This window comes from Cyanistes caeruleus, chromosome 6 (assembly GCF_971803275.1).
Source record: "Cyanistes caeruleus chromosome 6, bCyaCae1.hap1.1, whole genome shotgun sequence".
In the NCBI taxonomy this organism is placed as follows: domain Eukaryota; kingdom Metazoa; phylum Chordata; class Aves; order Passeriformes; family Paridae; genus Cyanistes; species Cyanistes caeruleus.
Window position 1 is genome coordinate 60,594,810 of NC_141706.1, and position 27,469 is coordinate 60,622,278.

At 52.3% G+C, this 27,469-nt stretch overlaps 1 protein-coding gene across 2 annotated transcripts in view; it reads right to left on the reverse strand.

The window, feature by feature from the left end:
- Positions 1-3,779: 3,779 nt before the first annotated feature.
- AHNAK2 (AHNAK nucleoprotein 2) overlaps positions 3,780-27,469 on the reverse strand; it is a 52,308-nt gene continuing 28,618 nt past the window's right edge. For both annotated transcript variants that reach the window (XM_023927432.2, XM_086891984.1), the window contains one exon: positions 3,780-27,165. In XM_023927432.2, the coding sequence (XP_023783200.2) occupies positions 4,774-27,165 (22,392 nt within the window). In that variant the 3' untranslated portion in view covers positions 3,780-4,773. The remainder of the gene's footprint in view (positions 27,166-27,469) is intronic.

Below are 27,469 nucleotides of genomic sequence, written 5' to 3' on the forward strand. Positions count from 1 at the left end.
TGTGGCTAGGACATCCCACCTGCACTGAGGGCAGTGCTTGGAGAGCCTCCTCCCTCCTTCTGGGCTGCCCTGGTGCTGGCCCTGAGCAGTGCTGTGTCCCTGGGCTGCCTTTCCTCCTGCAGTCACTCAGGGACCACAGCTGAGTCACCTGGTGTCTGATATCTGTATTCACCACAGCTCTGCCCTGGAAGACTTTCTGAAGTGACAGGAAAGGAGAGCAGTGCTCCAGCTGTGAGTGCTGTGAGTGGCACTGGGCTGGAGCTCCATCAGCCTTGCCAGGGCTGTGCATACACAAAAATCCCCATACAAATAAGGACTTTTAGAGGTGACCCCCATCAATGTTCCACTTTTTGGTTTCCAGGCTGCTCCTTAGCTATCTCTTCAGACACTTCCAAGGTTCCTTGGAGTATCTTATCCATCATTACAAATCAATGTTTCTTGTTGCTGTGGCAGTTTTTAAAGACATGTAGTTACATGTACAGATATCACTGAAATTTTGGGTGTATTCACATACATGCCAAAATATGGAGGAACATGCAGGTGCTTTTCATGCTCTCATCCCCTATTTCCTTACTAGAGTTAGCTTGAAAATCTTGGTGAGACATTACATCTTCAACCAACAACAGTTTTCTGTAGAGGAGTGCATTCCTCTAGATGGCACTCCAAGCTGTGTTTTTCTCTTTTGGCCAGAACAGATATTGCAGGAAAAAGAAGAATATTTTCTCTTCTACTTGTGAGCTCAAATCTGACAGTGCTGGATTAGTTGTTCAGTGGGACAGAGTTTCTGGACAAGCTGTCAGAATTTTCTTATCACCATATAAACCTCAGATGGGTTAAGGTTTGGCTTATAAAAGAAAAATAGACACTTAGGAGAGTGCTCTTCTATTTTCTCTATTGACATCACTGTTGGTTTTCCTTTACATATGGCGAGGTGAGAGGGGAGTACATTGTTAATACAATGAACTGGATCTACGAGGAACTTGAGATTACTTCCCTGGTTTCTCGTGAGACTTTTGAAACCCATTCATACCTTGATTCTTATTTACTTGTTTTCTATTAGAAAGGTAGAATATCATCTAAGTTATAACCAGGCTTTGAGTCTTGATTATTTTCCATTTATGAAACAGTGTTAATAATAGTCCTTATCCATTCATGTCTTACTTATCTCTTTAATTTAGATTGTGATTTCTCCGAGTTAAGGACTGTATCAAATGTAAGCTGGGGCCTCCACTGGTATTTATTAGCATCATCCTTGGGCAGATTGGCTATTAGGAAAAGATTCTTTACCCAGAGGGTGGCTGGGCACTGCAAAGGCTCTCCAGGGAAGCTATCACATCAAGAAGCATTTGAACTACACTCTTGGACATGTGTTGTAATTCCTGGGGTTGTACTATGTAGTAGAGCCAGGAGTTGGACCTTGTGAGTCCCTTCTGACTCAGGATATTCTATCATTTTCTGGTCTGATGGCAGGCTGTTCAGATTTTTGTCAGTATTGGTTTATTTATGTCTAGAAAAAGGCTAAAAGCTGGTTTATCTCCTGAGCATGGATACTCTCCTCTGGCCAGCTCATCTCAGGTACCTGTGTAATGAGGGAGTACAAGGTGTGTGAATTAGCTCTGCTCTGCTGGAGTGGCTTTCAGGAGGAGCTGCTGCACTGCTCTCCCAGCAGGATCACCTCTGGAAGCTCTTGGTTTGGTGCAGTGCCTTGTGGCTACGGTGCTGCAGCAGCAATGCAGATGACAGCAAGACAGAACCTAGCTGGCTCCATGGGTTGTGAGTACTGCCAAGACCACAAAGTCACCTTAGACATCAGACACCAGCTTGTTCCAAAAGCTTTAGTACTATCTGTTTAAATTTTCTCCTGCTATTACCCAGGATTTTCATTTTCCAGTTGTTCCACATAAAACATTTGCTGCTTTCATCTAGGTACTGAAAAAACATTTCATCTACAATTTATGCTGTATCAGGATACACATAATTTCTTGGCAGTCATTAATATCTCCATAATTGCTAGAGGATAGCTCTTGGGTTGTGGGTGCTGACTCACAGACCTCTGCTCTCTGCACAGGCCCAGAAAAGTCAGCTTTGGTTGCAGGGTGGATTGTGGTGGTGCAGCTTCCTGAGGAGGGGAAGTGGAGAGGGAGGTGCCAGTTATTTCTTCCTGGTATCTAGTGACAGGGTGTGTGGGAATAGTCCAAAGTTGCAGCAGGGGAGGTTCATACTTGACACTAGGAAACATTTCCTTACCAAGGGAGTGGTCAAACACTAAACCAAACTTATCTTGAGAGGTGTTCAATGCCACAAGCCTATCAGTGTTCAAGAGGCATTTGGACAATGCCTTTACTAATCTTAATGTTCTTCCTATGTTTTGGTCATTCCTAAAGTGGTCAAGCAATTGGACTGAATTGTTATTGTGAGCCGCTTTCAATGAACTATTCTCTTCTATTCTGAATGTCTTTAAATTGAAACAGGATTAGGTCAGAGATAAGGAAAGAATCTTTACTGTGAGGTTGCTTAGGCCCTGGCACAGGTTTCCCAGAGCAGCTGTGGCTGCCCCATCCTTGGGAGAGTTTAAGGCCAGGCTGGATGGGGCTCTGAGCAAGCTGGGCCAGTGGAAGGTGTCCCTGCCCATGGCAGGGGGTTAGAGCTGGGTGATCTTTAAGGTTCTTTCCTTTCCCTTAATATTCTATGATTCTATGATGTAGAAATGAACATCCCAATCTACATGTGGTTAGACACCCAAGCACGCTTCACTTACAACCCATTTCCTCAGTGTTTTGCTGTGTCTGCTTTCCTGTACTAAGTAGAATAAGGAGAAATATGGGATGAGAAAACAATGAAGCACTTGTCATTCTGGAGAGAGGATCTTGTGAATGAAGTGGTGATTGCAGCCATCTTGGCCCCAGAGACCACAAAGAAATTGAGTTTAAAATCTCTGCTGACAGGAGGAAAAGGGACAACAAAACTTCAGCTCTGGACAGGAGGAGAGCTGACTTCAAGTTGCTCAGGGAACTAGTGAGTAAAGTCCTCTAGGAAAATGTTTTTTGTGTTTGAGGGGATTCTCCTGCTCCTCTCTGTGCTGGGGCAGCTTCACCTGGAATCCTGTGAGCAGTTTTGGGTGCCACAATAAAAAAAATACATTAGAGAGCATCCAAAAGAGGCCTCAAGGATGATGAAAGATCTGGAGAGGAAGCTGTATGAGGAGTGGCTGAAGTTGTTTGGTCTGTTCAGCCTGGAAGAGACTGAGGGGAGAGCTCATTGAGGTCTTCAACATCGTCATGAAGGGAAGCAGAGGGGCAGGTACCAATCCCTTCACTCTTGTGGCCAGTGACAGGACCTGAGGAAATAGCTGCAGCTGAGTCATGAGTGGTTTAGGATGGATGTTAGGAAAAGGATTTTCACCCAAACAGTGTTTGAGCACTGGAACAGACTCCCAAGGGCAGTGGTCACAGCACCAAGTCTGACAGAGTTCAAGAAGCCTTTGGACAGTGCTCTCAGGCAAGTACTGTGAGTCTTGGGGTGTCCTGTGCAGGGCCAGGAGTGGGATTCAAGAATCAATTCAATCCAACAACTCAAGAATTCAAGGTTCCTTTTGACTGAACATATTCTATGATTCAACTTGGGATTGTGATGAGTGAAAAGTCTCCATTACCCCTGTATTTAGGAACTGTGCTGTCATTAAGCATCCACCTCAGCAGACAGTGAAGTACATGTAAAGTTTTGCAAATTTAAGCTGGGATTTTCAGAATCAGAAATGTCAGTAAGTCATGCTACTCAAGTTATTATTTGTATGGTGAGTTTATTGTGAATGAAGAATACAGGCAGTGTTTTAATGGTACATGTGAAGGCTGTCACATATGCACTTTGGTTTTCATTGTGCACTTGAGAGAAGCATTAATATAAACAAAGGACAAATAATTATATACACCTCCTTTCCCAGAAAATCTCTGAAGCAATTCCACTTTTTTTTTGAAGCATTTAACTATCCCATAAGTATATACATTAAAATTTCTTTATCCACATTTGAGTAATATTCTTTGGAAGCATGTTTTATTCTGGTATCTTACAAACATGATTTAGTTCCATGTTTTATGGTCTTGAAATAATTCTGTTGGTTTTTGCTGTTTTTTTGGTTTTTTCAAATTATCATAAGGCTAAATAGGACCCACCACAATAATAAAAAAATGAGAAGAGAGGAAGAGGCAAAGCATTAGTCTCTTTACACTAGTATTTAATTTTTATTTTGTATTTTAAAGTGTTTGTGGAATATACATACTACCTTAGCTGAAACAAAGAAAAACATTTTAATAACAAAGCAAAAATAGATCAGAAAGTTCCAAAATCTAAACAGGTAAATACAGTTCTCATAGTACAGGTTTAGAACCCATTCTGGAAATAATCTGCAATCTAAATATAACTGGTGTGTTTTGAGAAGCCTCTTTAACAAGTCTTTTGCTATCATTGAGCCTTTCAATGATTTACTTTCATGGTTCTGGTATCTGCTCAGACTTCACTCAAACTATGGGCTCTGTCATAACAGCACCTGTCATAACTTTTGCCCTTGGGGTAGATATGAAGAAATCACTATTTTTATTAGTGTACAATCTAGTACATACATATACTTGAAAATCTGAATGTGGTAAATTCTGTTCAAGTGTTTTCATGAATACCAGCCTTGGGTTTAAATTTTCAGTTACTAGAAAATCAGGAAAACATTCTCTTCTGTACACACAGATGATTTTGTTTTCACTGAGGATTGAGAAAATACAACCTTCATTTGGTTGTATCTCCAACAATATTAGATTTACTATCTTTTTCTTCCTCCAGCAAGATTAGTTCAGTTCTTGCTAAAGATGTCACGATAGACGAGGCCCCATCAATTTCAGCTTTTTCACCTTCTCCTATCTCTTTAGGTGATAAGCTTTCTTGTGCATCAAAAAACACATCTGGTTTATCTGTTGGGCTATCTTCATCTGAGAGTCTCCCCTCTTTATGACCCACCTCTTCTTTGTCAACAAACTTAGCCTTTTTAGAAGGAGATGTGAAACCAAGCTTAGGAAATCTAAACCATCCAGTTTTTTCAGCCTGCTTAGCAGAATCATCTGATGTGTCAGCAGGTTTCACATCTTCTGGAACTGATTTTTTTATTTCTGGTTTTGCATCTGTGCTTGTTTCATCCCCAGAAGAAGAAAAGCCAATACTTGGAAGCCAAAATTTGAATCTTCCAGGAGATCTTTTACTATCAGTCTTTTCTTTCTCATTCGTTATGTCTTTTTCTTCACCTTCCACTGCTTCAACTACATCTTCATCTTCAGAGAGGGGAGCTGCAGTTATTTCCTGAGGTGATGTATCAGGAAAACTCTCTTCCAGTTTACTGGAACACTTTACTTCAGCAGCAGATGTTTTCAACTTTGTCAAAATTACTTTTCCTCTAGATTCTTCAGACTCACAGTGTGGTTTGTCAGATAGTTTAAGCTCAGCACTGCCAGTTCTCTTGGCTGCTACTCCAAAGCTTTCACCAGCACCTGTAGGTTTTTTCACTGATTCACCTCCCGTTGGAGATGGCTGCTGGACCACCACGTCTAAATCGCTGTGTGATTCAGGCAACTTTGCCTTAAGCAATGAGAATCCCAAAGCAGCAGTTTTGACTTCTGATGACAGAACCTCTGATTCTTTCAGTATTTCAGTAGTGTAAATCTCACACCGCTCAATAGCAACATGTTCAGGTTCTACTTTCTCACTTACTTCTTGGCCCTCTATATAAGACCAGTGAATGTCTCGCCCTGCATTTGAAAGGGAGGACTCTATGGTAGCTGTCATTTGTGCTGTTTTAATGTCAGGTTCAGTCAGCATTAAAATTTTGCTTTTTGCTTTTTGAATGCCCCCCTCTGGAGTTCGTGGTGTTTCTTCAGGGATAGCAGAGCTTGCTTGCAGTTGCACTATTTCAATGTCAGTACTAGATCCCTTTGGATCTGTTACTACTTTTGACAGTAAAACATCAGCTTCAATTGGAAGAGTTCTGAAAGTGAATCTTGGTATTTTTAGTTTGGGAATTCTTACACTTACTTCTGGGACACCTTGTGTTTGGTCCACTGTTTCCCCTGTTAATCTGGTGGCTGCTTCTATATCATCTAGAGCCAGACTTTTCAGGCCAGTTGATCCTTCTGGTTTTTTTAACTGCATTTCTGCTGTGCCTCTTTCACTTCTAGGTGCTGAATCAGCTTCTGACTTTGGCATATTGGTATCATCTTCAAACCCCTTGATTTCTGAATGCAATATTCCAAACTTTGGAATCTTAAACTTGTATGCTTTAATTTTACTTGTTTCTGTTCTGTCTTCTACTTGCACTTCCACTCCTGCAGACACATCTTTTTCAACACTTCTCACTTGAAATTTCATTTCAGGATCTACTGTAGTAATTTTAACATCCGTCTTCACTGTTGGAACTTCTACCTTTAGGTCTTCCAGCTTAGCAGTAACATAAGTACCATCTTCTGATCCTTTTGTTGTAGACCATTCACATATAGTCCTTTTTAATTGACTTTCTTCACCGTCTTTTCCTATGATTTTCACCTCGTCCTTTATCTTTCCTTTTTCAATTGCCATCTCTTTATTTTGAGTATCTAGCTCTTCCTTTGGAAGACTAACATCTGTTTTCTTCTGTGTTACATCCAGACTAATTTCAGCTGATGATGGTTTGCATCCTACCCCTGATGTCTCTAACTTCATGGAACTTTCTACCTTTGCCACTTCTATATCCCATGATTTGCCTTTATGCTCTGGAAACGTCAGAGTATGTGTAGGAAACCTATTTATTGAACTCTTCTCTTTGTCAGTTTCTGAAGCACTTGAGTATGATTTAGGCAATTCTGCTGCAGGCACGGTGATTTCTGAAGTATGTCCTTCAGCACTGCGCTTAACTACATCTGCATAAGTTTCAGTTTTTGGAATATTCACTCTACTGTCTGTTCTTTCTGTGGATAATGAAATATCTCCTTCCATCTTTGGCAAGCAATCATCAGAACTCTTCACAGAATCTCCTAATTTTTGAATCCCTTCTTTTCCAATAGTAATTTCAGCAATTGCTTGTGGTAATGAGAAGGTATTTTCAGGAATACTTGTTTCAGTTTGTACTTTAGCAGAAGGAATAGTTGCCTGAACTTTTTCCATACTTCTTTCAATATCAACATCACTTTTTTTTTCTTTTAAGGATGACCTCCCAAATGCAGGTATTCTGAATTTTGGCATTTTAAACCATCCCTGATATTCTTCAGTCTGAACTTCTTCAGCTTTTATTTCATTTTCTTTCAATTTGATTTCCTTCTCCTCAAGACTCTCAATAACTCCCTCTGTCTTTGGTTTAGACACTGACTGGGTGCTTATGTCTACCTTTGCATCTTCAATGCCACCCATCAGAGCTTGAGGTGTTTTTATCTTACCATCAACTACTCCAGGATCTGACATATCAGATGTAAGTTCTGATGCTGGAACTCCCACAGCAATGTCAACAATTTCTTTTGTTGTTCGTAGCTCAGTTTCTATTTTTGGGGAGCTGATCTCTGTGTCGGGGACTTTCCCTTTTGTTAGGGAGATTCCAAACTTTGTCTTCTGGAATTTGGGCATTTTAATCTTCCCTTCAGGACCTTCCAATTTCACTTTTCTTCCATCCACAACTGATGAGCTTTCTGTTAATATATCAGGGCTCTTCAAATCAACTGAAGCTTCTCCTTTGGGGAGCTTAATACCTGTTTTTTGAATGTTACATTCATTGGTGGAGCTTGAAATTAAGTTAACCTGTTGAAAACTCCCCTCTGAGGGAGTCAAAGAATCATCAATCTTTGCTGAGCTGACTGTTATTTCACTTTTAGAGGCTTCAGTTTCTACTCTGGAAAACTCCAGAGTGTGGACCATAGTGTCAGACAGTTTTATGCTTATTTGTGCCCCTTCTTCAGTACCTTCAGGATGACTTTTTTCTATATCAGGTATCTTAATTGAATCATCACCTTCTATTTCTGTTTTAGGAAGAGTAGCATCAGCTTCAACTTTTGGTGAATGAGACTGAGATTTTGGAACCTTGATCTTGGAGAGTGAAATTTTAGGCATGACAAACTGTGGCTTTTTAACTGGACTTTTTTGTTCAACTTTTCCTGCAGATATTTCCAGATCAAGGTCTGGCCCACTACCTTGATCATCAGTTGCAGTTCCTTTTACTTCTGTGTCTATTCTGCTTGACATGACAGCAAGCTTTTGATCTTCCAAATTTGCTCCAGAATCTGATTTAACACTTGCTTCCTTCTTTGGTGACCAGCTGAAGGATGGAAGTTTGAATTTGGGCATTTTGAAATGTCCTTCTTTCTCTTCTCCATCTCCATCTTGCTTTATTTCCTTCTTGATCTTTACTGCTGCATCTGAATCCTGAATATCACTGTCTGTTTTTGGAATGGAAATGCCAGCTGATGTGAGGTGAAAATCAGCCTCTGATGCCTTATTGTCAGGTTTAGTAATTTTGGCTTCAGGGCTGTAAATCTCTGTTTCTGTGCCACATTCCACCTCCAAGTCTGGTGCTTCAACAGCAATGTCAGATATTTCTACCATTGCTTTTAGCTGGGGAACCTTGACTTCTGATTTGGATTGGCCAACATCCTTTTGTGATCCTTTCCCTTTAGAAAGTTTAATTCCTACTTTTGGCATTTGGAATTTAGACATTTTTGTTTTCCCTTCAGAACCCTCAGCTTTTATCTCTACATCACCCACAGCAATTTCACTTGATGTTCTTTCAACGCTTATGTCAGGACTCTTCACCTCAAGCGAACCTTCAGGTATCATCTTAATATCTGTGGTGGAGAGGCTGGCACTAGCAGCAACTGATTTCAATCTTCTCAGCTCATCTTCTTCACAGGCAGGAACTGTGACCTCACCTGTAGGCATGCTAATATCCATCTCCATTTTGGGAGCTTTGGCTTCTGGTTTAGAAAATTCCAAAGTTGGGGCTGTAACTTCTGGCACTTTTATGCCCAGTCCTGCCCCTTCTCCACTACTCCCTTTCTCAGACTTCTGAACAGAAACACCTTCTTTTTCTTGTTTGAGTCCAGAAACATCAGTTTCCAGTACAGGCAAAGAGACCTGTACTTTCTGACCCTTCATTTTAGGGAATGAGATCTTTGGAATGGTAAATTGGGACTTCTTGGTTTTGGCCTTTTCACCATCTTTTTCTGTTGTATCAAATTCTTCATGGATGTATTGATTCTCAGGAGCAGGAAAAGTTAATTCAGATTCCATGTCTCCAGATAAAGTATACAAAGTGGGTCCTTCTAGATGCTCCTCAACATGAGAAGAAGCAACAGCTTCTTTCTTTGGTGACCACCTAAATGAAGGTAATTTGAATTTTGATGATTTAAATTTGTTTTCTTTCTCCTCAGTACCCCTCTCTTCTGTAATTACTTCCTGTTCTGCCTTGCACTTTAAATCTGGGCAATGCATTTCTGCTTCTAATTTTGGCAAGGTAACCTCCATGTGTAAGAGATTTGGATCCACTGTTGGTGCATCCAGAACAACTTCAAGTGAAGGCCTATGCAACTTTACACCAAGCTGGGCATCAGAGATTTGAGCTGGGTTTTCAATATCAGGATCAGTCATATCAGATGTTATCCTTCCCTTGCTAATTTCAGATTCCACACTAGAAGCCATGTCACTTTCAGATGCTTTTCCCTTAGATCGAATTCTGAATTTTGGTCTTCGGAATTTATGAATTTTAACTGTGACCTCTGTGTCAACCAGAGATGTTGCAGCAGATGTTGTTTTCCCCTCGACCTTTAAGCCACCCTGCTCCTCAAAACCATCGTCACTTAAAATTTCAAAATCTGAAAGATTTTCATCAGCAAGAGATGCTACTTTTGATTGAGATTCTGTTAGATTACTTTGATATTTAGTAAGAGTAATATCATCCCCCTTTTCTAATGAGGACTCCAGATCAATTTTCGATGAAGTCACTTCAGCTTTAGAGAAACCAATGCCATGTACTTTGAATTTGGTACCTTTAGATACACTCCCTCCCTTAATGTCAGCCAAACATTTATATCCATCATTCGCAGAAGAAACAGAAAAAGCTTCCTCTGCTAAAGAATGAGTTTTGGAAACAGAAACATCAAGGCCAGATTGCTTTTGTGCAGGAGGTTTGAAACTTTTAGAAAGGGAAATTTTAGGGATTCGAAATACAGGAGATTGAGATTTACCAAATTCCTCCTCTTTACAAGCAGAAGAGAGCAGTGAAACACCAGAAGTGGGAGACTGGACATCAGAGTCAGGCAATGATATATCCAATACCGGGACTGCCGAGGGCACTGTCACTTCAGGCTCCTTGAGACTGACGTCCACCTCGGCAGCCACAGTGCCCTTGGCCTCTCTGCTGCTGGACCAGCCAAAGGAAGGCATGCCGAACTTGGGCATCTTGAACTTGCCGTCCTTGGTCTTGGTGGCCTCCTTCTCTGGGACTTTGGCTTCTCCTTCCACGCTAAGGGTGGCCTCAGGCGCCTGCAGGTCAACGCTGGCCTGTGGAAGGGTGACGTCGACGGAGGGCAGGCTGACGTCCACCTTGGGAGCTTTGATGTCAGCTTTGGGCATCTTGAGGGAGGGCTTCTCCAGCTTCCAGCCGGCGCCTTCCGTCTTGGCACCGGGGACGTCGGCTTTGACACCCAGCCTTGGGCCCTCTCCCGCGGCTGTCACGGTGGCAGAGGGCAGGTCGACCTCTGCGCTGTGCACTCTGATCTCGGCTGCGGGCAACTCGGCCTTGGGGGAGGACACTGAGAATTTGGGCTTGTCAAATTTGGGCATCTTGAGTTTGCCTTTCAAGCCAGTACCTTCCAGCTCGAGCTTGCCTTCGGCGCAGGGCGCTTTGAGGTCTACATCGGGCGCCTGGAGCTCGAGGGAGCCTTGGACAGAGGGCAGCTTGATGTCGGGGGCCGCGATGCTGACGTCAGCATCGGTGGCCTTGAGCTCTGCCTGTGGGAGGCTGATGTCTGCATCCAGTTTGGGAGACTTGACAGTGGGCTTGGAGAAGACCACGCTGGGCACCTTGACTTTGGGCATGTGTATTTTCATGCCGCCTCCCTCAGCTTTGCCGGCAGCCACCTCCAGGCTGGCTTCGGCCTCGGGGCCTTGAAGGGTGACTTCACCCTCCTGGCCTTTGGGCAAGGAAACCTCAGCCTTGGGCAGGCTGATCTGCGCCTGGGGACCTTTGACTTTGGGCAGCTTGACACTGGGCATCTTGACGTCGGGCATCTTGAATCGGCCTTTCTCGCCCTCTGCTGCTACAGCCACCGTCTCGACCGTCGCCTCCACGCCGGGTGCTTGGATGTCCGCTGAGGGCAGCGTCACGTCCGCTTCGGCGGCTGCCGAGGGCACCGTCACTTCAGGCTCCTTGAGACTGACGTCCACCTCGGCGGCCACAGTGCCCTTGGCCTCTCTGCTGCTGGACCAGCCAAAGGAAGGCATGCCGAACTTGGGCATCTTGAACTTGCCGTCCTTGGTCTTGGTGGCCTCCTTCTCTGGGACTTTGGCTTCTCCTTCCACGCTAAGGGTGGCCTCAGGCGCCTGCAGGTCAACGCTGGCCTGTGGAAGGGTGACGTCGACGGAGGGCAGGCTGACGTCCACCTTGGGAGCTTTGATGTCAGCTTTGGGCATCTTGAGGGAGGGCTTCTCCAGCTTCCAGCCGGCGCCTTCCGTCTTGGCACCGGGGACGTCGGCTTTGACACCCAGCCCCGGGCCCTCTCCCGCGGCTGTCACGGTGGCAGAGGGCAGGTCGACCTCTGCGCTGTGCACACTGATCTCGGCTGCGGGCAACTCGGCCTTGGGGGAGGACACTGAGAATTTGGGCTTGTCAAATTTGGGCATCTTGAGTTTGCCTTTCAAGCCAGTACCTTCCATCTCGAGCTTGCCTTCGGCGCAGGGCGCTTTGAGGTCTACATCGGGCGCCTGGAGCTCGAGGGAGCCTTGGACAGAGGGCAGCTTGATGTCGGGGGCCGCGATGCTGACGTCAGCATCGGTGGCCTTGAGCTCTGCCTGTGGGAGGCTGATGTCTGCATCCAGTTTGGGAGACTTGACAGTGGGCTTGGAGAAGACCACGCTGGGCACCTTGACTTTGGGCATGTGTATTTTCATGCCGCCTCCCTCAGCTTTGCCGGCAGCCACCTCCAGGCTGGCTTCGGCCTCGGGGCCTTGAAGGGTGACTTCACCCTCCTGGCCTTTGGGCAAGGAAACCTCAGCCTTGGGCAGGCTGATCTGCGCCTGGGGACCTTTGACTTTGGGCAGCTTGACGCTGGGCATCTTGACGTCGGGCATCTTGAATCGGCCTTTCTCGCCCTCTGCTGCTACAGCCACCGTCTCGACCGTCGCCTCCACGCCGGGTGCTTGGATGTCCGCTGAGGGCAGCGTCACGTCCGCTTCGGCGGCTGCCGAGGGCACCGTCACTTCAGGCTCCTTGAGACTGACGTCCACCTCGGCGGCCACAGTGCCCTTGGCCTCTCTGCTGCTGGACCAGCCAAAGGAAGGCATGCCGAACTTGGGCATCTTGAACTTGCCGTCCTTGGTCTTGGTGGCCTCCTTCTCTGGGACTTTGGCTTCTCCTTCCACGCTAAGGGTGGCCTCAGGCGCCTGCAGGTCAACGCTGGCCTGTGGAAGGGTGACGTCGACGGAGGGCAGGCTGACGTCCACCTTGGGAGCTTTGATGTCAGCTTTGGGCATCTTGAGGGAGGGCTTCTCCAGCTTCCAGCCGGCGCCTTCCGTCTTGGCACCGGGGACGTCGGCTTTGACACCCAGCCCCGGGCCCTCTCCCGCGGCTTTCACGGTGGCAGAGGGCAGGTCGACCTCTGCGCTGGGCACACTGATCTCGGCTGCGGGCAACTCGGCCTTGGGGGAGGACACTGAGAATTTGGGCTTGTCAAATTTGGGCATCTTGAGTTTGCCTTTCAAGCCAGTACCTTCCATCTCGAGCTTGCCTTCGGCGCAGGGCGCTTTGAGGTCTACATCGGGCGCCTGGAGCTCGAGGGAGCCTTGGACAGAGGGCAGCTTGATGTCGGGGGCCGCGATGCTGACGTCAGCATCGGTGGCCTTGAGCTCTGCCTGTGGGAGGCTGATGTCTGCATCCAGTTTGGGAGACTTGACAGTGGGCTTGGAGAAGACCACGCTGGGCACCTTGACTTTGGGCATGTGTATTTTCATGCCGCCTCCCTCAGCTTTGCCGGCAGCCACCTCCAGGCTGGCTTCGGCCTCGGGGCCTTGAAGGGTGACTTCACCCTCCTGGCCTTTGGGCAAGGAAACCTCAGCCTTGGGCAGGCTGATCTGCGCCTGGGGACCTTTGACTTTGGGCAGCTTGACGCTGGGCATCTTGACGTCGGGCATCTTGAATCGGCCTTTCTCGCCCTCTGCTGCTACAGCCACCGTCTCGACCGTCGCCTCCACGCCGGGTGCTTGGATGTCCGCTGAGGGCAGCGTCACGTCCGCTTCGGCGGCTGCCGAGGGCACCGTCACTTCAGGCTCCTTGAGACTGACGTCCACCTCGGCGGCCACAGTGCCCTTGGCCTCTCTGCTGCTGGACCAGCCAAAGGAAGGCATGCCGAACTTGGGCATCTTGAACTTGCCGTCCTTGGTCTTGGTGGCCTCCTTCTCTGGGACTTTGGCTTCTCCTTCCACGCTAAGGGTGGCCTCAGGCGCCTGCAGGTCAACGCTGGCCTGTGGAAGGGTGACGTCGACGGAGGGCAGGCTGACGTCCACCTTGGGAGCTTTGATGTCAGCTTTGGGCATCTTGAGGGAGGGCTTCTCCAGCTTCCAGCCGGCGCCTTCCGTCTTGGCACCGGGGACGTCGGCTTTGACACCCAGCTCCGGGCCCTCTCCCGCGGCTGTCACGGTGGCAGAGGGCAGGTCGACCTCTGCGCTGGGCACGCTGATCTCGGCTGCGGGCAACTCGGCCTTGGGGGAGGACACTGAGAATTTGGGCTTGTCAAATTTGGGCATCTTGAGTTTGCCTTTCAAGCCAGAACCTTCCATCTCGAGCTTGCCTTCGGCGCAGGGCGCTTTGAGGTCTACATCGGGCGCCTGGAGCTCGAGGGAGCCTTGGACAGAGGGCAGCTTGATGTCGGGGGCCGCGATGCTGACGTCAGCATCGGTGGCCTTGAGCTCTGCCTGTGGGAGGCTGATGTCTGCATCCAGTTTGGGAGACTTGACAGTGGGCTTGGAGAAGACCACGCTGGGCACCTTGACTTTGGGCATGTGTATTTTCATGCCGCCTCCCTCAGCTTTGCCGGCAGCCACCTCCAGGCTGGCTTCGGCCTCGGGGCCTTGAAGGGTGACTTCACCCTCCTGGCCTTTGGGCAAGGAAACCTCAGCCTTGGGCAGGCTGATCTGCGCCTGGGGACCTTTGACTTTGGGCAGCTTGACGCTGGGCATCTTGACGTCAGGCATCTTGAATCGGCCTTTCTCGCCCTCTGCTGCTACAGCCACCGTCTCGACCGTCGCCTCCACGCCGGGTGCTTGGATGTCCGCTGAGGGCAGCGTCACGTCCGCTTCGGCGGCTGCCGAGGGCACCGTCACTTCAGGCTCCTTGAGACTGACGTCCACCTCGGCGGCCACAGTGCCCTTGGCCTCTCTGCTGCTGGACCAGCCAAAGGAAGGCATGCCGAACTTGGGCATCTTGAACTTGCCGTCCTTGGTCTTGGTGGCCTCCTTCTCTGGGACTTTGGCTTCTCCTTCCACGCTAAGGGTGGCCTCAGGCGCCTGCAGGTCAACGCTGGCCTGTGGAAGGGTGACGTCGACGGAGGGCAGGCTGACGTCCACCTTGGGAGCTTTGATGTCAGCTTTGGGCATCTTGAGGGAGGGCTTCTCCAGCTTCCAGCCGGCGCCTTCCGTCTTGGCACCGGGGACGTCGGCTTTGACACCCAGCCCCGGGCCCTCTCCCGCGGCTGTCACGGTGGCAGAGGGCAGGTCGACCTCTGCGCTGGGCACACTGATCTCGGCTGCGGGCAACTCGGCCTTGGGGGAGGACACTGAGAATTTGGGCTTGTCAAATTTGGGCATCTTGAGTTTGCCTTTCAAGCCAGTACCTTCCAGCTCGAGCTTGCCTTCGGCGCAGGGCGCTTTGAGGTCTACATCGGGCGCCTGGAGCTCGAGGGAGCCTTGGACAGAGGGCAGCTTGATGTCGGGGGCCGCGATGCTGACGTCAGCATCGGTGGCCTTGAGCTCTGCCTGTGGGAGGCTGATGTCTGCATCCAGTTTGGGAGACTTGACAGTGGGCTTGGAAAAGACCACGCTGGGCACCTTGACTTTGGGCATGTGTATTTTCATGCCGCCTCCCTCAGCTTTGCCGGCAGCCACCTCCAGGCTGGCTTCGGCCTCGGGGCCTTGAAGGGTGACTTCACCCTCCTGGCCTTTGGGCAAGGAAACCTCAGCCTTGGGCAGGCTGATCTGCGCCTGGGGACCTTTGACTTTGGGCAGCTTGACGCTGGGCATCTTGACGTCGGGCATCTTGAATCGGCCTTTCTCGCCCTCTGCTGCTACAGCCACCGTCTCGACCGTCGCCTCCACGCCGGGTGCTTGGATGTCCGCTGAGGGCAGCGTCACGTCCGCTTCGGCGGCTGCCGAGGGCACCGTCACTTCAGGCTCCTTGAGACTGACGTCCACCTCGGCGGCCACAGTGCCCTTGGCCTCTCTGCTGCTGGACCAGCCAAAGGAAGGCATGCCGAACTTGGGCATCTTGAACTTGCCGTCCTTGGTCTTGGTGGCCTCCTTCTCTGGGACTTTGGCTTCTCCTTCCACGCTAAGGGTGGCCTCAGGCGCCTGCAGGTCAACGCTGGCCTGTGGAAGGGTGACGTCGACGGAGGGCAGGCTGACGTCCACCTTGGGAGCTTTGATGTCAGCTTTGGGCATCTTGAGGGAGGGCTTCTCCAGCTTCCAGCCGGCGCCTTCCGTCTTGGCACCGGGGACGTCGGCTTTGACACCCAGCCCCGGGCCCTCTCCCGCGGCTTTCACGGTGGCAGAGGGCAGGTCGACCTCTGCGCTGGGCACACTGATCTCGGCTGCGGGCAACTCGGCCTTGGGGGAGGACACTGAGAATTTGGGCTTGTCAAATTTGGGCATCTTGAGTTTGCCTTTCAAGCCAGAACCTTCCATCTCGAGCTTGCCTTCGGCGCAGGGCGCTTTGAGGTCTACATCGGGCGCCTGGAGCTCGAGGGAGCCTTGGACAGAGGGCAGCTTGATGTCGGGGGCCGCGATGCTGACATCAGCATCGGTGGCCTTGAGCTCTGCCTGTGGGAGGCTGATGTCTGCATCCAGTTTGGGAGACTTGACAGTGGGCTTGGAGAAGACCACGCTGGGCACCTTGACTTTGGGCATGTGTATTTTCATGCCGCCTCCCTCAGCTTTGCCGGCAGCCACCTCCAGGCTGGCTTCGGCCTCGGGGCCTTGAAGGGTGACTTCACCCTCCTGGCCTTTGGGCAAGGAAACCTCAGCCTTGGGCAGGCTGATCTGCGCCTGGGGACCTTTGACTTTGGGCAGCTTGACGCTGGGCATCTTGACGTCGGGCATCTTGAATCGGCCTTTCTCGCCCTCTGCTGCTACAGCCACCGTCTCGACCGTCGCCTCCACGCCGGGTGCTTGGATGTCCGCTGAGGGCAGCGTCACGTCCGCTTCGGCGGCTGCCGAGGGCACCGTCACTTCAGGCTCCTTGAGACTGACGTCCACCTCGGCGGCCACAGTGCCCTTGGCCTCTCTGCTGCTGGACCAGCCAAAGGAAGGCATGCCGAACTTGGGCATCTTGAACTTGCCGTCCTTGGTCTTGGTGGCCTCCTTCTCTGGGACTTTGGCTTCTCCTTCCACGCTAAGGGTGGCCTCAGGCGCCTGCAGGTCAACGCTGGCCTGTGGAAGGGTGACGTCGACGGAGGGCAGGCTGACGTCCACCTTGGGAGCTTTGATGTCAGCTTTGGGCATCTTGAGGGAGGGCTTCTCCAGCTTCCAGCCGGCGCCTTCCGTCTTGGCACCGGGGACGTCGGCTTTGACACCCAGCCCCGGGCCCTCTCCCGCGGCTGTCACGGTGGCAGAGGGCAGGTCGACCTCTGCGCTGGGCACGCTGATCTCGGCTGCGGGCAACTCGGCCTTGGGGGAGGACACTGAGAATTTGGGCTTGTCAAATTTGGGCATCTTGAGTTTGCCTTTCAAGCCAGTACCTTCCAGCTCGAGCTTGCCTTCGGCACAGGGCGCTTTGAGGTCTACATCGGGCGCCTGGAGCTCGAGGGAGCCTTGGACAGAGGGCAGCTTGATGTCGGGGGCCGCGATGCTGACGTCAGCATCGGTGGCCTTGAGCTCTGCCTGTGGGAGGCTGATGTCTGCATCCAGTTTGGGAGACTTGACAGTGGGCTTGGAGAAGACCACGCTGGGCACCTTGACTTTGGGCATGTGTATTTTCATGCCGCCTCCCTCAGCTTTGCCGGCAGCCACCTCCAGGCTGGCTTCGGCCTCGGGGCCTTGAAGGGTGACTTCACCCTCCTGGCCTTTGGGCAAGGAAACCTCAGCCTTGGGCAGGCTGACCTGCGCCTGGGGACCTTTGACTTTGGGCAGCTTGACGCTGGGCATCTTGACGTCGGGCATCTTGAATCGGCCTTTCTCGCCCTCTGCTGCTACAGCCACCGTCTCGACCGTCGCCTCCACGCCGGGTGCTTGGATGTCCGCTGAGGGCAGCGTCACGTCCGCTTCGGCGGCTGCCGAGGGCACCGTCACTTCAGGCTCCTTGAGACTGACGTCCACCTCGGCGGCCACAGTGCCCTTGGCCTCTCTGCTGCTGGACCAGCCAAAGGAAGGCATGCCGAACTTGGGCATCTTGAACTTGCCGTCCTTGGTCTTGGTGGCCTCCTTCTCTGGGACTTTGGCTTCTCCTTCCACGCTAAGGGTGGCCTCAGGCGCCTGCAGGTCAACGCTGGCCTGTGGAAGGGTGACGTCGACGGAGGGCAGGCTGACGTCCACCTTGGGAGCTTTGATGTCAGCTTTGGGCATCTTGAGGGAGGGCTTCTCCAGCTTCCAGCCGGCGCCTTCCGTCTTGGCACCGGGGACGTCGGCTTTGACACCCAGCCCCGGGCCCTCTCCCGCGGCTGTCACGGTGGCAGAGGGCAGGTCGACCTCTGCGCTGGGCACGCTGATCTCGGCTGCGGGCAACTCGGCCTTGGGGGAGGACACTGAGAATTTGGGCTTGTCAAATTTGGGCATCTTGAGTTTGCCTTTCAAGCCAGAACCTTCCATCTCGAGCTTGCCTTCGGCGCAGGGCGCTTTGAGGTCTACATCGGGCGCCTGGAGCTCGAGGGAGCCTTGGACAGAGGGCAGCTTGATGTCGGGGGCCGCGATGCTGACGTCAGCATCGGTGGCCTTGAGCTCTGCCTGTGGGAGGCTGATGTCTGCATCCAGTTTGGGAGACTTGACAGTGGGCTTGGAGAAGACCACGCTGGGCACCTTGACTTTGGGCATGTGTATTTTCATGCCGCCTCCCTCAGCTTTGCCGGCAGCCACCTCCAGGCTGGCTTCGGCCTCGGGGCCTTGAAGGGTGACTTCACCCTCCTGGCCTTTGGGCAAGGAAACCTCAGCCTTGGGCAGGCTGATCTGCGCCTGGGGACCTTTGACTTTGGGCAGCTTGACGCTGGGCATCTTGACGTCGGGCATCTTGAATCGGCCTTTCTCGCCCTCTGCTGCTACAGCCACCGTCTCGACCGTCGCCTCCACGCCGGGTGCTTGGATGTCCGCTGAGGGCAGCGTCACGTCCGCTTCGGCGGCTGCCGAGGGCACCGTCACTTCAGGCTCCTTGAGACTGACGTCCACCTCGGCGGCCACAGTGCCCTTGGCCTCTCTGCTGCTGGACCAGCCAAAGGAAGGCATGCCGAACTTGGGCATCTTGAACTTGCCGTCCTTGGTCTTGGTGGCCTCCTTCTCTGGGACTTTGGCTTCTCCTTCCACGCTAAGGGTGGCCTCAGGCGCCTGCAGGTCAACGCTGGCCTGTGGAAGGGTGACGTCGACGGAGGGCAGGCTGACGTCCACCTTGGGAGCTTTGATGTCAGCTTTGGGCATCTTGAGGGAGGGCTTCTCCAGCTTCCAGCCGGCGCCTTCCGTCTTGGCACCGGGGACGTCGGCTTTGACACCCAGCCCCGGGCCCTCTCCCGCGGCTGTCACGGTGGCAGAGGGCAGGTCGACCTCTGCGCTGGGCACGCTGATCTCGGCTGCGGGCAACTCGGCCTTGGGGGAGGACACTGAGAATTTGGGCTTGTCAAATTTGGGCATCTTGAGTTTGCCTTTCAAGCCAGTACCTTCCAGCTCGAGCTTGCCTTCGGCGCAGGGCGCTTTGAGGTCTACATCGGGCGCCTGGAGCTCGAGGGAGCCTTGGACAGAGGGCAGCTTGATGTCGGGGGCCGCGATGCTGACGTCAGCATCGGTGGCCTTGAGCTCTGCCTGTGGGAGGCTGATGTCTGCATCCAGTTTGGGAGACTTGACAGTGGGCTTGGAGAAGACCACGCTGGGCACCTTGACTTTGGGCATGTGTATTTTCATGCCGCCTCCCTCAGCTTTGCCGGCAGCCACCTCCAGGCTGGCTTCGGCCTCGGGGCCTTGAAGGGTGACTTCACCCTCCTGGCCTTTGGGCAAGGAAACCTCAGCCTTGGGCAGGCTGATCTGCGCCTGGGGACCTTTGACTTTGGGCAGCTTGACGCTGGGCATCTTGACGTCGGGCATCTTGAATCGGCCTTTCTCGCCCTCTGCTGCTACAGCCACCGTCTCGACCGTCGCCTCCACGCCGGGTGCTTGGATGTCCGCTGAGGGCAGCGTCACGTCCGCTTCGGCGGCTGCCGAGGGCACCGTCACTTCAGGCTCCTTGAGACTGACGTCCACCTCGGCGGCCACAGTGCCCTTGGCCTCTCTGCTGCTGGACCAGCCAAAGGAAGGCATGCCGAACTTGGGCATCTTGAACTTGCCGTCCTTGGTCTTGGTGGCCTCCTTCTCTGGGACTTTGGCTTCTCCTTCCACGCTAAGGGTGGCCTCAGGCGCCTGCAGGTCAACGCTGGCCTGTGGAAGGGTGACGTCGACGGAGGGCAGGCTGACGTCCACCTTGGGAGCTTTGATGTCAGCTTTGGGCATCTTGAGGGAGGGCTTCTCCAGCTTCCAGCCGGCGCCTTCCGTCTTGGCACCGGGGACGTCGGCTTTGACACCCAGCCCCGGGCCCTCTCCCGCGGCTGTCACGGTGGCAGAGGGCAGGTCGACCTCTGCGCTGGGCACGCTGATCTCGGCTGCGGGCAACTCGGCCTTGGGGGAGGACACTGAGAATTTGGGCTTGTCAAATTTGGGCATCTTGAGTTTGCCTTTCAAGCCAGTACCTTCCAGCTCGAGCTTGCCTTCGGCACAGGGCGCTTTGAGGTCTACATCGGGCGCCTGGAGCTCGAGGGAGCCTTGGACAGAGGGCAGCTTGATGTCGGGGGCCGCGATGCTGACGTCAGCATCGGTGGCCTTGAGCTCTGCCTGTGGGAGGCTGATGTCTGCATCCAGTTTGGGAGACTTGACAGTGGGCTTGGAGAAGACCACGCTGGGCACCTTGACTTTGGGCATGTGTATTTTCATGCCGCCTCCCTCAGCTTTGCCGGCAGCCACCTCCAGGCTGGCTTCGGCCTCGGGGCCTTGAAGGGTGACTTCACCCTCCTGGCCTTTGGGCAAGGAAACCTCAGCCTTGGGCAGGCTGACCTGCGCCTGGGGACCTTTGACTTTGGGCAGCTTGACGCTGGGCATCTTGACGTCGGGCATCTTGAATCGGCCTTTCTCGCCCTCTGCTGCTACAGCCACCGTCTCGACCGTCGCCTCCACGCCGGGTGCTTGGATGTCCGCTGAGGGCAGCGTCACGTCCGCTTCGGCGGCTGCCGAGGGCACCGTCACTTCAGGCTCCTTGAGACTGACGTCCACCTCGGCGGCCACAGTGCCCTTGGCCTCTCTGCTGCTGGACCAGCCAAAGGAAGGCATGCCGAACTTGGGCATCTTGAACTTGCCGTCCTTGGTCTTGGTGGCCTCCTTCTCTGGGACTTTGGCTTCTCCTTCCACGCTAAGGGTGGCCTCAGGCGCCTGCAGGTCAACGCTGGCCTGTGGAAGGGTGACGTCGACGGAGGGCAGGCTGACGTCCACCTTGGGAGCTTTGATGTCAGCTTTGGGCATCTTGAGGGAGGGCTTCTCCAGCTTCCAGCCGGCGCCTTCCGTCTTGGCACCGGGGACGTCGGCTTTGACACCCAGCCCCGGGCCCTCTCCCGCGGCTGTCACGGTGGCAGAGGGCAGGTCGACCTCTGCGCTGGGCACGCTGATCTCGGCTGCGGGCAACTCGGCCTTGGGGGAGGACACTGAGAATTTGGGCTTGTCAAATTTGGGCATCTTGAGTTTGCCTTTCAAGCCAGAACCTTCCATCTCGAGCTTGCCTTCGGCGCAGGGCGCTTTGAGGTCTACATCGGGCGCCTGGAGCTCGAGGGAGCCTTGGACAGAGGGCAGCTTGATGTCGGGGGCCGCGATGCTGACGTCAGCATCGGTGGCCTTGAGCTCTGCCTGTGGGAGGCTGATGTCTGCATCCAGTTTGGGAGACTTGACAGTGGGCTTGGAGAAGACCACGCTGGGCACCTTGACTTTGGGCATGTGTATTTTCATGCCGCCTCCCTCAGCTTTGCCGGCAGCCACCTCCAGGCTGGCTTCGGCCTCGGGGCCTTGAAGGGTGACTTCACCCTCCTGGCCTTTGGGCAAGGAAACCTCAGCCTTGGGCAGGCTGATCTGCGCCTGGGGACCTTTGACTTTGGGCAGCTTGACGCTGGGCATCTTGACGTCGGGCATCTTGAATCGGCCTTTCTCGCCCTCTGCTGCTACAGCCACCGTCTCGACCGTCGCCTCCACGCCGGGTGCTTGGATGTCCGCTGAGGGCAGCGTCACGTCCGCTTCGGCGGCTGCCGAGGGCACCGTCACTTCAGGCTCCTTGAGACTGACGTCCACCTCGGCGGCCACAGTGCCCTTGGCCTCTCTGCTGCTGGACCAGCCAAAGGAAGGCATGCCGAACTTGGGCATCTTGAACTTGCCGTCCTTGGTCTTGGTGGCCTCCTTCTCTGGGACTTTGGCTTCTCCTTCCACGCTAAGGGTGGCCTCAGGCGCCTGCAGGTCAACGCTGGCCTGTGGAAGGGTGACGTCGACGGAGGGCAGGCTGACGTCCACCTTGGGAGCTTTGATGTCAGCTTTGGGCATCTTGAGGGAGGGCTTCTCCAGCTTCCAGCCGGCGCCTTCCGTCTTGGCACCGGGGACGTCGGCTTTGACACCCAGCCCCGGGCCCTCTCCCGCGGCTGTCACGGTGGCAGAGGGCAGGTCGACCTCTGCGCTGGGCACGCTGATCTCGGCTGCGGGCAACTCGGCCTTGGGGGAGGACACTGAGAATTTGGGCTTGTCAAATTTGGGCATCTTGAGTTTGCCTTTCAAGCCAGTACCTTCCAGCTCGAGCTTGCCTTCGGCGCAGGGCGCTTTGAGGTCTACATCGGGCGCCTGGAGCTCGAGGGAGCCTTGGACAGAGGGCAGCTTGATGTTGGGGGCCGCGATGCTGACGTCAGCATCGGTGGCCTTGAGCTCTGCCTGTGGGAGGCTGATGTCTGCATCCAGTTTGGGAGACTTGACAGTGGGCTTGGAGAAGACCACGCTGGGCACCTTGACTTTGGGCATGTGTATTTTCATGCCGCCTCCCTCAGCTTTGCCGGCAGCCACCTCCAGGCTGGCTTCGGCCTCGGGGCCTTGAAGGGTGACTTCACCCTCCTGGCCTTTGGGCAAGGAAACCTCAGCCTTGGGCAGGCTGATCTGCGCCTGGGGACCTTTGACTTTGGGCAGCTTGACGCTGGGCATCTTGACGTCGGGCATCTTGAATCGGCCTTTCTCGCCCTCTGCTGCTACAGCCACCGTCTCGACCGTCGCCTCCACGCCGGGTGCTTGGATGTCCGCTGAGGGCAGCGTCACGTCCGCTTCGGCGGCTGCCGAGGGCACCGTCACTTCAGGCTCCTTGAGACTGACGTCCACCTCGGCGGCCACAGTGCCCTTGGCCTCTCTGCTGCTGGACCAGCCAAAGGAAGGCATGCCGAACTTGGGCATCTTGAACTTGCCGTCCTTGGTCTTGGTGGCCTCCTTCTCTGGGACTTTGGCTTCTCCTTCCACGCTAAGGGTGGCCTCAGGCGCCTGCAGGTCAACGCTGGCCTGTGGAAGGGTGACGTCGACGGAGGGCAGGCTGACGTCCACCTTGGGAGCTTTGATGTCAGCTTTGGGCATCTTGAGGGAGGGCTTCTCCAGCTTCCAGCCGGCGCCTTCCGTCTTGGCACCGGGGACGTCGGCTTTGACACCCAGCCCCGGGCCCTCTCCCGCGGCTGTCACGGTGGCAGAGGGCAGGTCGACCTCTGCGCTGGGCACGCTGATCTCGGCTGCGGGCAACTCGGCCTTGGGGGAGGACACTGAGAATTTGGGCTTGTCAAATTTGGGCATCTTGAGTTTGCCTTTCAAGCCAGAACCTTCCATCTCGAGCTTGCCTTCGGCGCAGGGCGCTTTGAGGTCTACATCGGGCGCCTGGAGCTCGAGGGAGCCTTGGACAGAGGGCAGCTTGATGTCGGGGGCCGCGATGCTGACGTCAGCATCGGTGGCCTTGAGCTCTGCCTGTGGGAGGCTGATGTCTGCATCCAGTTTGGGAGACTTGACAGTGGGCTTGGAAAAGACCACGCTGGGCACCTTGACTTTGGGCATGTGTATTTTCATGCCGCCTCCCTCAGCTTTGCCGGCAGCCACCTCCAGGCTGGCTTCGGCCTCGGGGCCTTGAAGGGTGACTTCACCCTCCTGGCCTTTGGGCAAGGAAACCTCAGCCTTGGGCAGGCTGATCTGCGCCTGGGGACCTTTGACTTTGGGCAGCTTGACGCTGGGCATCTTGACGTCGGGCATCTTGAATCGGCCTTTCTCGCCCTCTGCTGCTACAGCCACCGTCTCGACCGTCGCCTCCACGCCGGGTGCTTGGATGTCCGCTGAGGGCAGCGTCACGTCCGCTTCGGCGGCTGCCGAGGGCACCGTCACTTCAGGCTCCTTGAGACTGACGTCCACCTCGGCGGCCACAGTGCCCTTGGCCTCTCTGCTGCTGGACCAGCCAAAGGAAGGCATGCCGAACTTGGGCATCTTGAACTTGCCGTCCTTGGTCTTGGTGGCCTCCTTCTCTGGGACTTTGGCTTCTCCTTCCACGCTAAGGGTGGCCTCAGGCGCCTGCAGGTCAACGCTGGCCTGTGGAAGGGTGACGTCGACGGAGGGCAGGCTGACGTCCACCTTGGGAGCTTTGATGTCAGCTTTGGGCATCTTGAGGGAGGGCTTCTCCAGCTTCCAGCCGGCGCCTTCCGTCTTGGCACCGGGGACGTCGGCTTTGACACCCAGCCCCGGGCCCTCTCCCGCGGCTTTCACGGTGGCAGAGGGCAGGTCGACCTCTGCGCTGGGCACGCTGATCTCGGCTGCGGGCAACTCGGCCTTGGGGGAGGACACTGAGAATTTGGGCTTGTCAAATTTGGGCATCTTGAGTTTGCCTTTCAAGCCAGTACCTTCCAGCTCGAGCTTGCCTTCGGCACAGGGCGCTTTGAGGTCTACATCGGGCGCCTGGAGCTCGAGGGAGCCTTGGACAGAGGGCAGCTTGATGTCGGGGGCCGCGATGCTGACGTCAGCATCGGTGGCCTTGAGCTCTGCCTGTGGGAGGCTGATGTCTGCATCCAGTTTGGGAGACTTGACAGTGGGCTTGGAGAAGACCACGCTGGGCACCTTGACTTTGGGCATGTGTATTTTCATGCCGCCTCCCTCAGCTTTGCCGGCAGCCACCTCCAGGCTGGCTTCGGCCTCGGGGCCTTGAAGGGTGACTTCACCCTCCTGGCCTTTGGGCAAGGAAACCTCAGCCTTGGGCAGGCTGATCTGCGCCTGGGGACCTTTGACTTTGGGCAGCTTGACGCTTGGCATCTTGACGTCGGGCATCCTGAATCGGCCTTTCTCGCCCTCTGCTGCTACAGCCACCGTCTCGACCGTCGCCTCCACGCCGGGTGCTTGGATGTCCGCTGAGGGCAGCGTCACGTCCGCTTCGGCGGCTGCCGAGGGCACCGTCACTTCAGGCTCCTTGAGACTGACGTCCACCTCGGCGGCCACAGTGCCCTTGGCCTCTCTGCTGCTGGACCAGCCAAAGGAAGGCATGCCGAACTTGGGCATCTTGAACTTGCTGTCCTTGGTCTTGGTGGCCTCCTTCTCTGGGACTTTGGCTTCTCCTTCCACGCTAAGGGTGGCCTCAGGCGCCTGCAGGTCAACGCTGGCCTGTGGAAGGGTGACGTCGACGGAGGGCAGGCTGATGTCCACCTTGCCAACTTGGATGTCGGATTTTGTAACTTCTGATATTTCATATATTGATTTTTTATTGAATTCTCTTTTCTGCATTTCTGTATCATTTTTTGTATTTAGTATTTTTCCCTTTGTGTCTTCAGTGTTAATTTTTATTGTGGAAGATTTCAGTGTTGTTTCTTTTGGACTCGTCAAGTTGCCTTTTTTCTTTTGGTTTATGTCGTCCTGGTCTAGTTTTCCTTTGTATATGCCTACTTGTATTTCAGCACTTGGAACTGTTATTTCTTCTGTTGTTCCACTGATCTGAAGCCCTTCTGCATATTCTAGGGTTTTCACTTTTACTTCCTTTTCACTTATCTGTGCTTCAGCTTGGGCTGTTTCTTCCTTTGTAGTTGACCAGGTAAATGTAGGGAATTTTAACTTTGGCAATCTGAATTTGCTTTCTTTCCCCTCTATATCTTTTTCTCCTGTCTTCATTCCAATTTCTACATTTAAAGCTTTATCATTTGTGGGCATGCCATCTTCCTCTATTCCTTCCCTTTTTACCCTATCTTCTCTGTCCTCTCTGCTTTCTTCTCTTGCTATTTTCATATCAGCTTTTGGTGTTTTGTCCACTTTGAATGATGGCATTTGTATTTTCCAAGTAGACACTTCTGAGTCTGCATCTGGCATAAGAGATTTCACACTGAAATTCTTGCTGTCCTCTGAAGCCATATCAGCTGTTTTGTCTGGTACTGACTGTGGATCATCACCTCCCTGTTTGGTGGCATCAGTCTCTGTGTCTTTTCTTTTGGGCATTGAAATTCCATAATTTATTTTCTGAATATTTACTATCTGTATGTCCTCTTCTGCTTGATTTTCTCTTGTTTCCAGTGCATCAGATGTCTGTAATTCTGCTTTAGCAGTACCTATTTCTAGGCCTTTTACCTGTACAGACCCTTTAGCTGTGTTACCCTTCAAGTCTGTGTTAATTCCACTTTCTTCGTCTTTTTTATCTGCTGTTCCTTTCTGTTTCTTTTTTCGGGATTTTGATGAGGCTTGTGGTGATTTTTTAGTTGGGCTTATTTTCAGATCAGCTGTTTCTAAGCTGGGCTTTGGTATCTCTGTTGTTATGTCTGGTACTTCAGGTACACTAAATTTTGATGTTGCTTCCTTGTCTTTTTCTTTTTTAATGCTTATTTCAACCTCAGGGCATTGTTTTACTTGAGATGGAATGCCATTTTTCATCTCTTTTAAGTCTTTTGTTAAAGTTTCATATCTCTCCCCTGTTTTCATTTCATAAGCAGAAGATGTGGTGTATTCAAGAGTTAAGATTTCAGGATTTTCCAGGCTTATATCATCTTTATGTATGTTTTCTCTTTCAGATATCAGTGTAGTTTTTATTTCTTTTTTTTGCTTCTCTTGGGGTTCTGGTTTGGATCTGTGCATTCTGAATCCAATGCTAGGGAACTTCAGCTTCCTTTGGCTTCCTTTCTTCTCTTTGGTATGTACTTCTTGTGGAAATTGAGACTCTGTGTCTGTGCTTGTAGGGGAAATATCCTGTATAGCAGGCTCATATGCATCTGATGTACTATGAGATCTTCTGTGCCTCAATATCTTTTTATTTTTGATTGTTTGAAATTTCGGCCATGATAATCTATCTTTTTTAGGTCTCTTACTTCTTCCCAGCCTTTGGCTTACAATTAATGTTTCCCTGTCTTCTTCTGAAATGTCTTTTCCTGAAACATGCGGTGTTTCTTCAGGAATGCTGTCACTGAGTTCTTTTTCCTAAAAGAATAGTAGTCAGAAGATTACAAGTAACCTAAACATAGGTGCAACAGAAAATAAAAAACATACTATAAAATAGTAGAAAAATGTGCTTCTTATTACTTGTATCTACTTGTTATATAAAAAAAATCCTGAAGATTATACAAATATGCAATGTCAAGCAGAAATTATGTAAAATAAATAGGCTATATTATATGGATTTCTGAAGATTTTGATTGCTTGCAAAACACTGCAGTAAACAGAGGTTTATATATATATATATATATATATATGTCTGTACAAATATATGTTATATATAGTATTT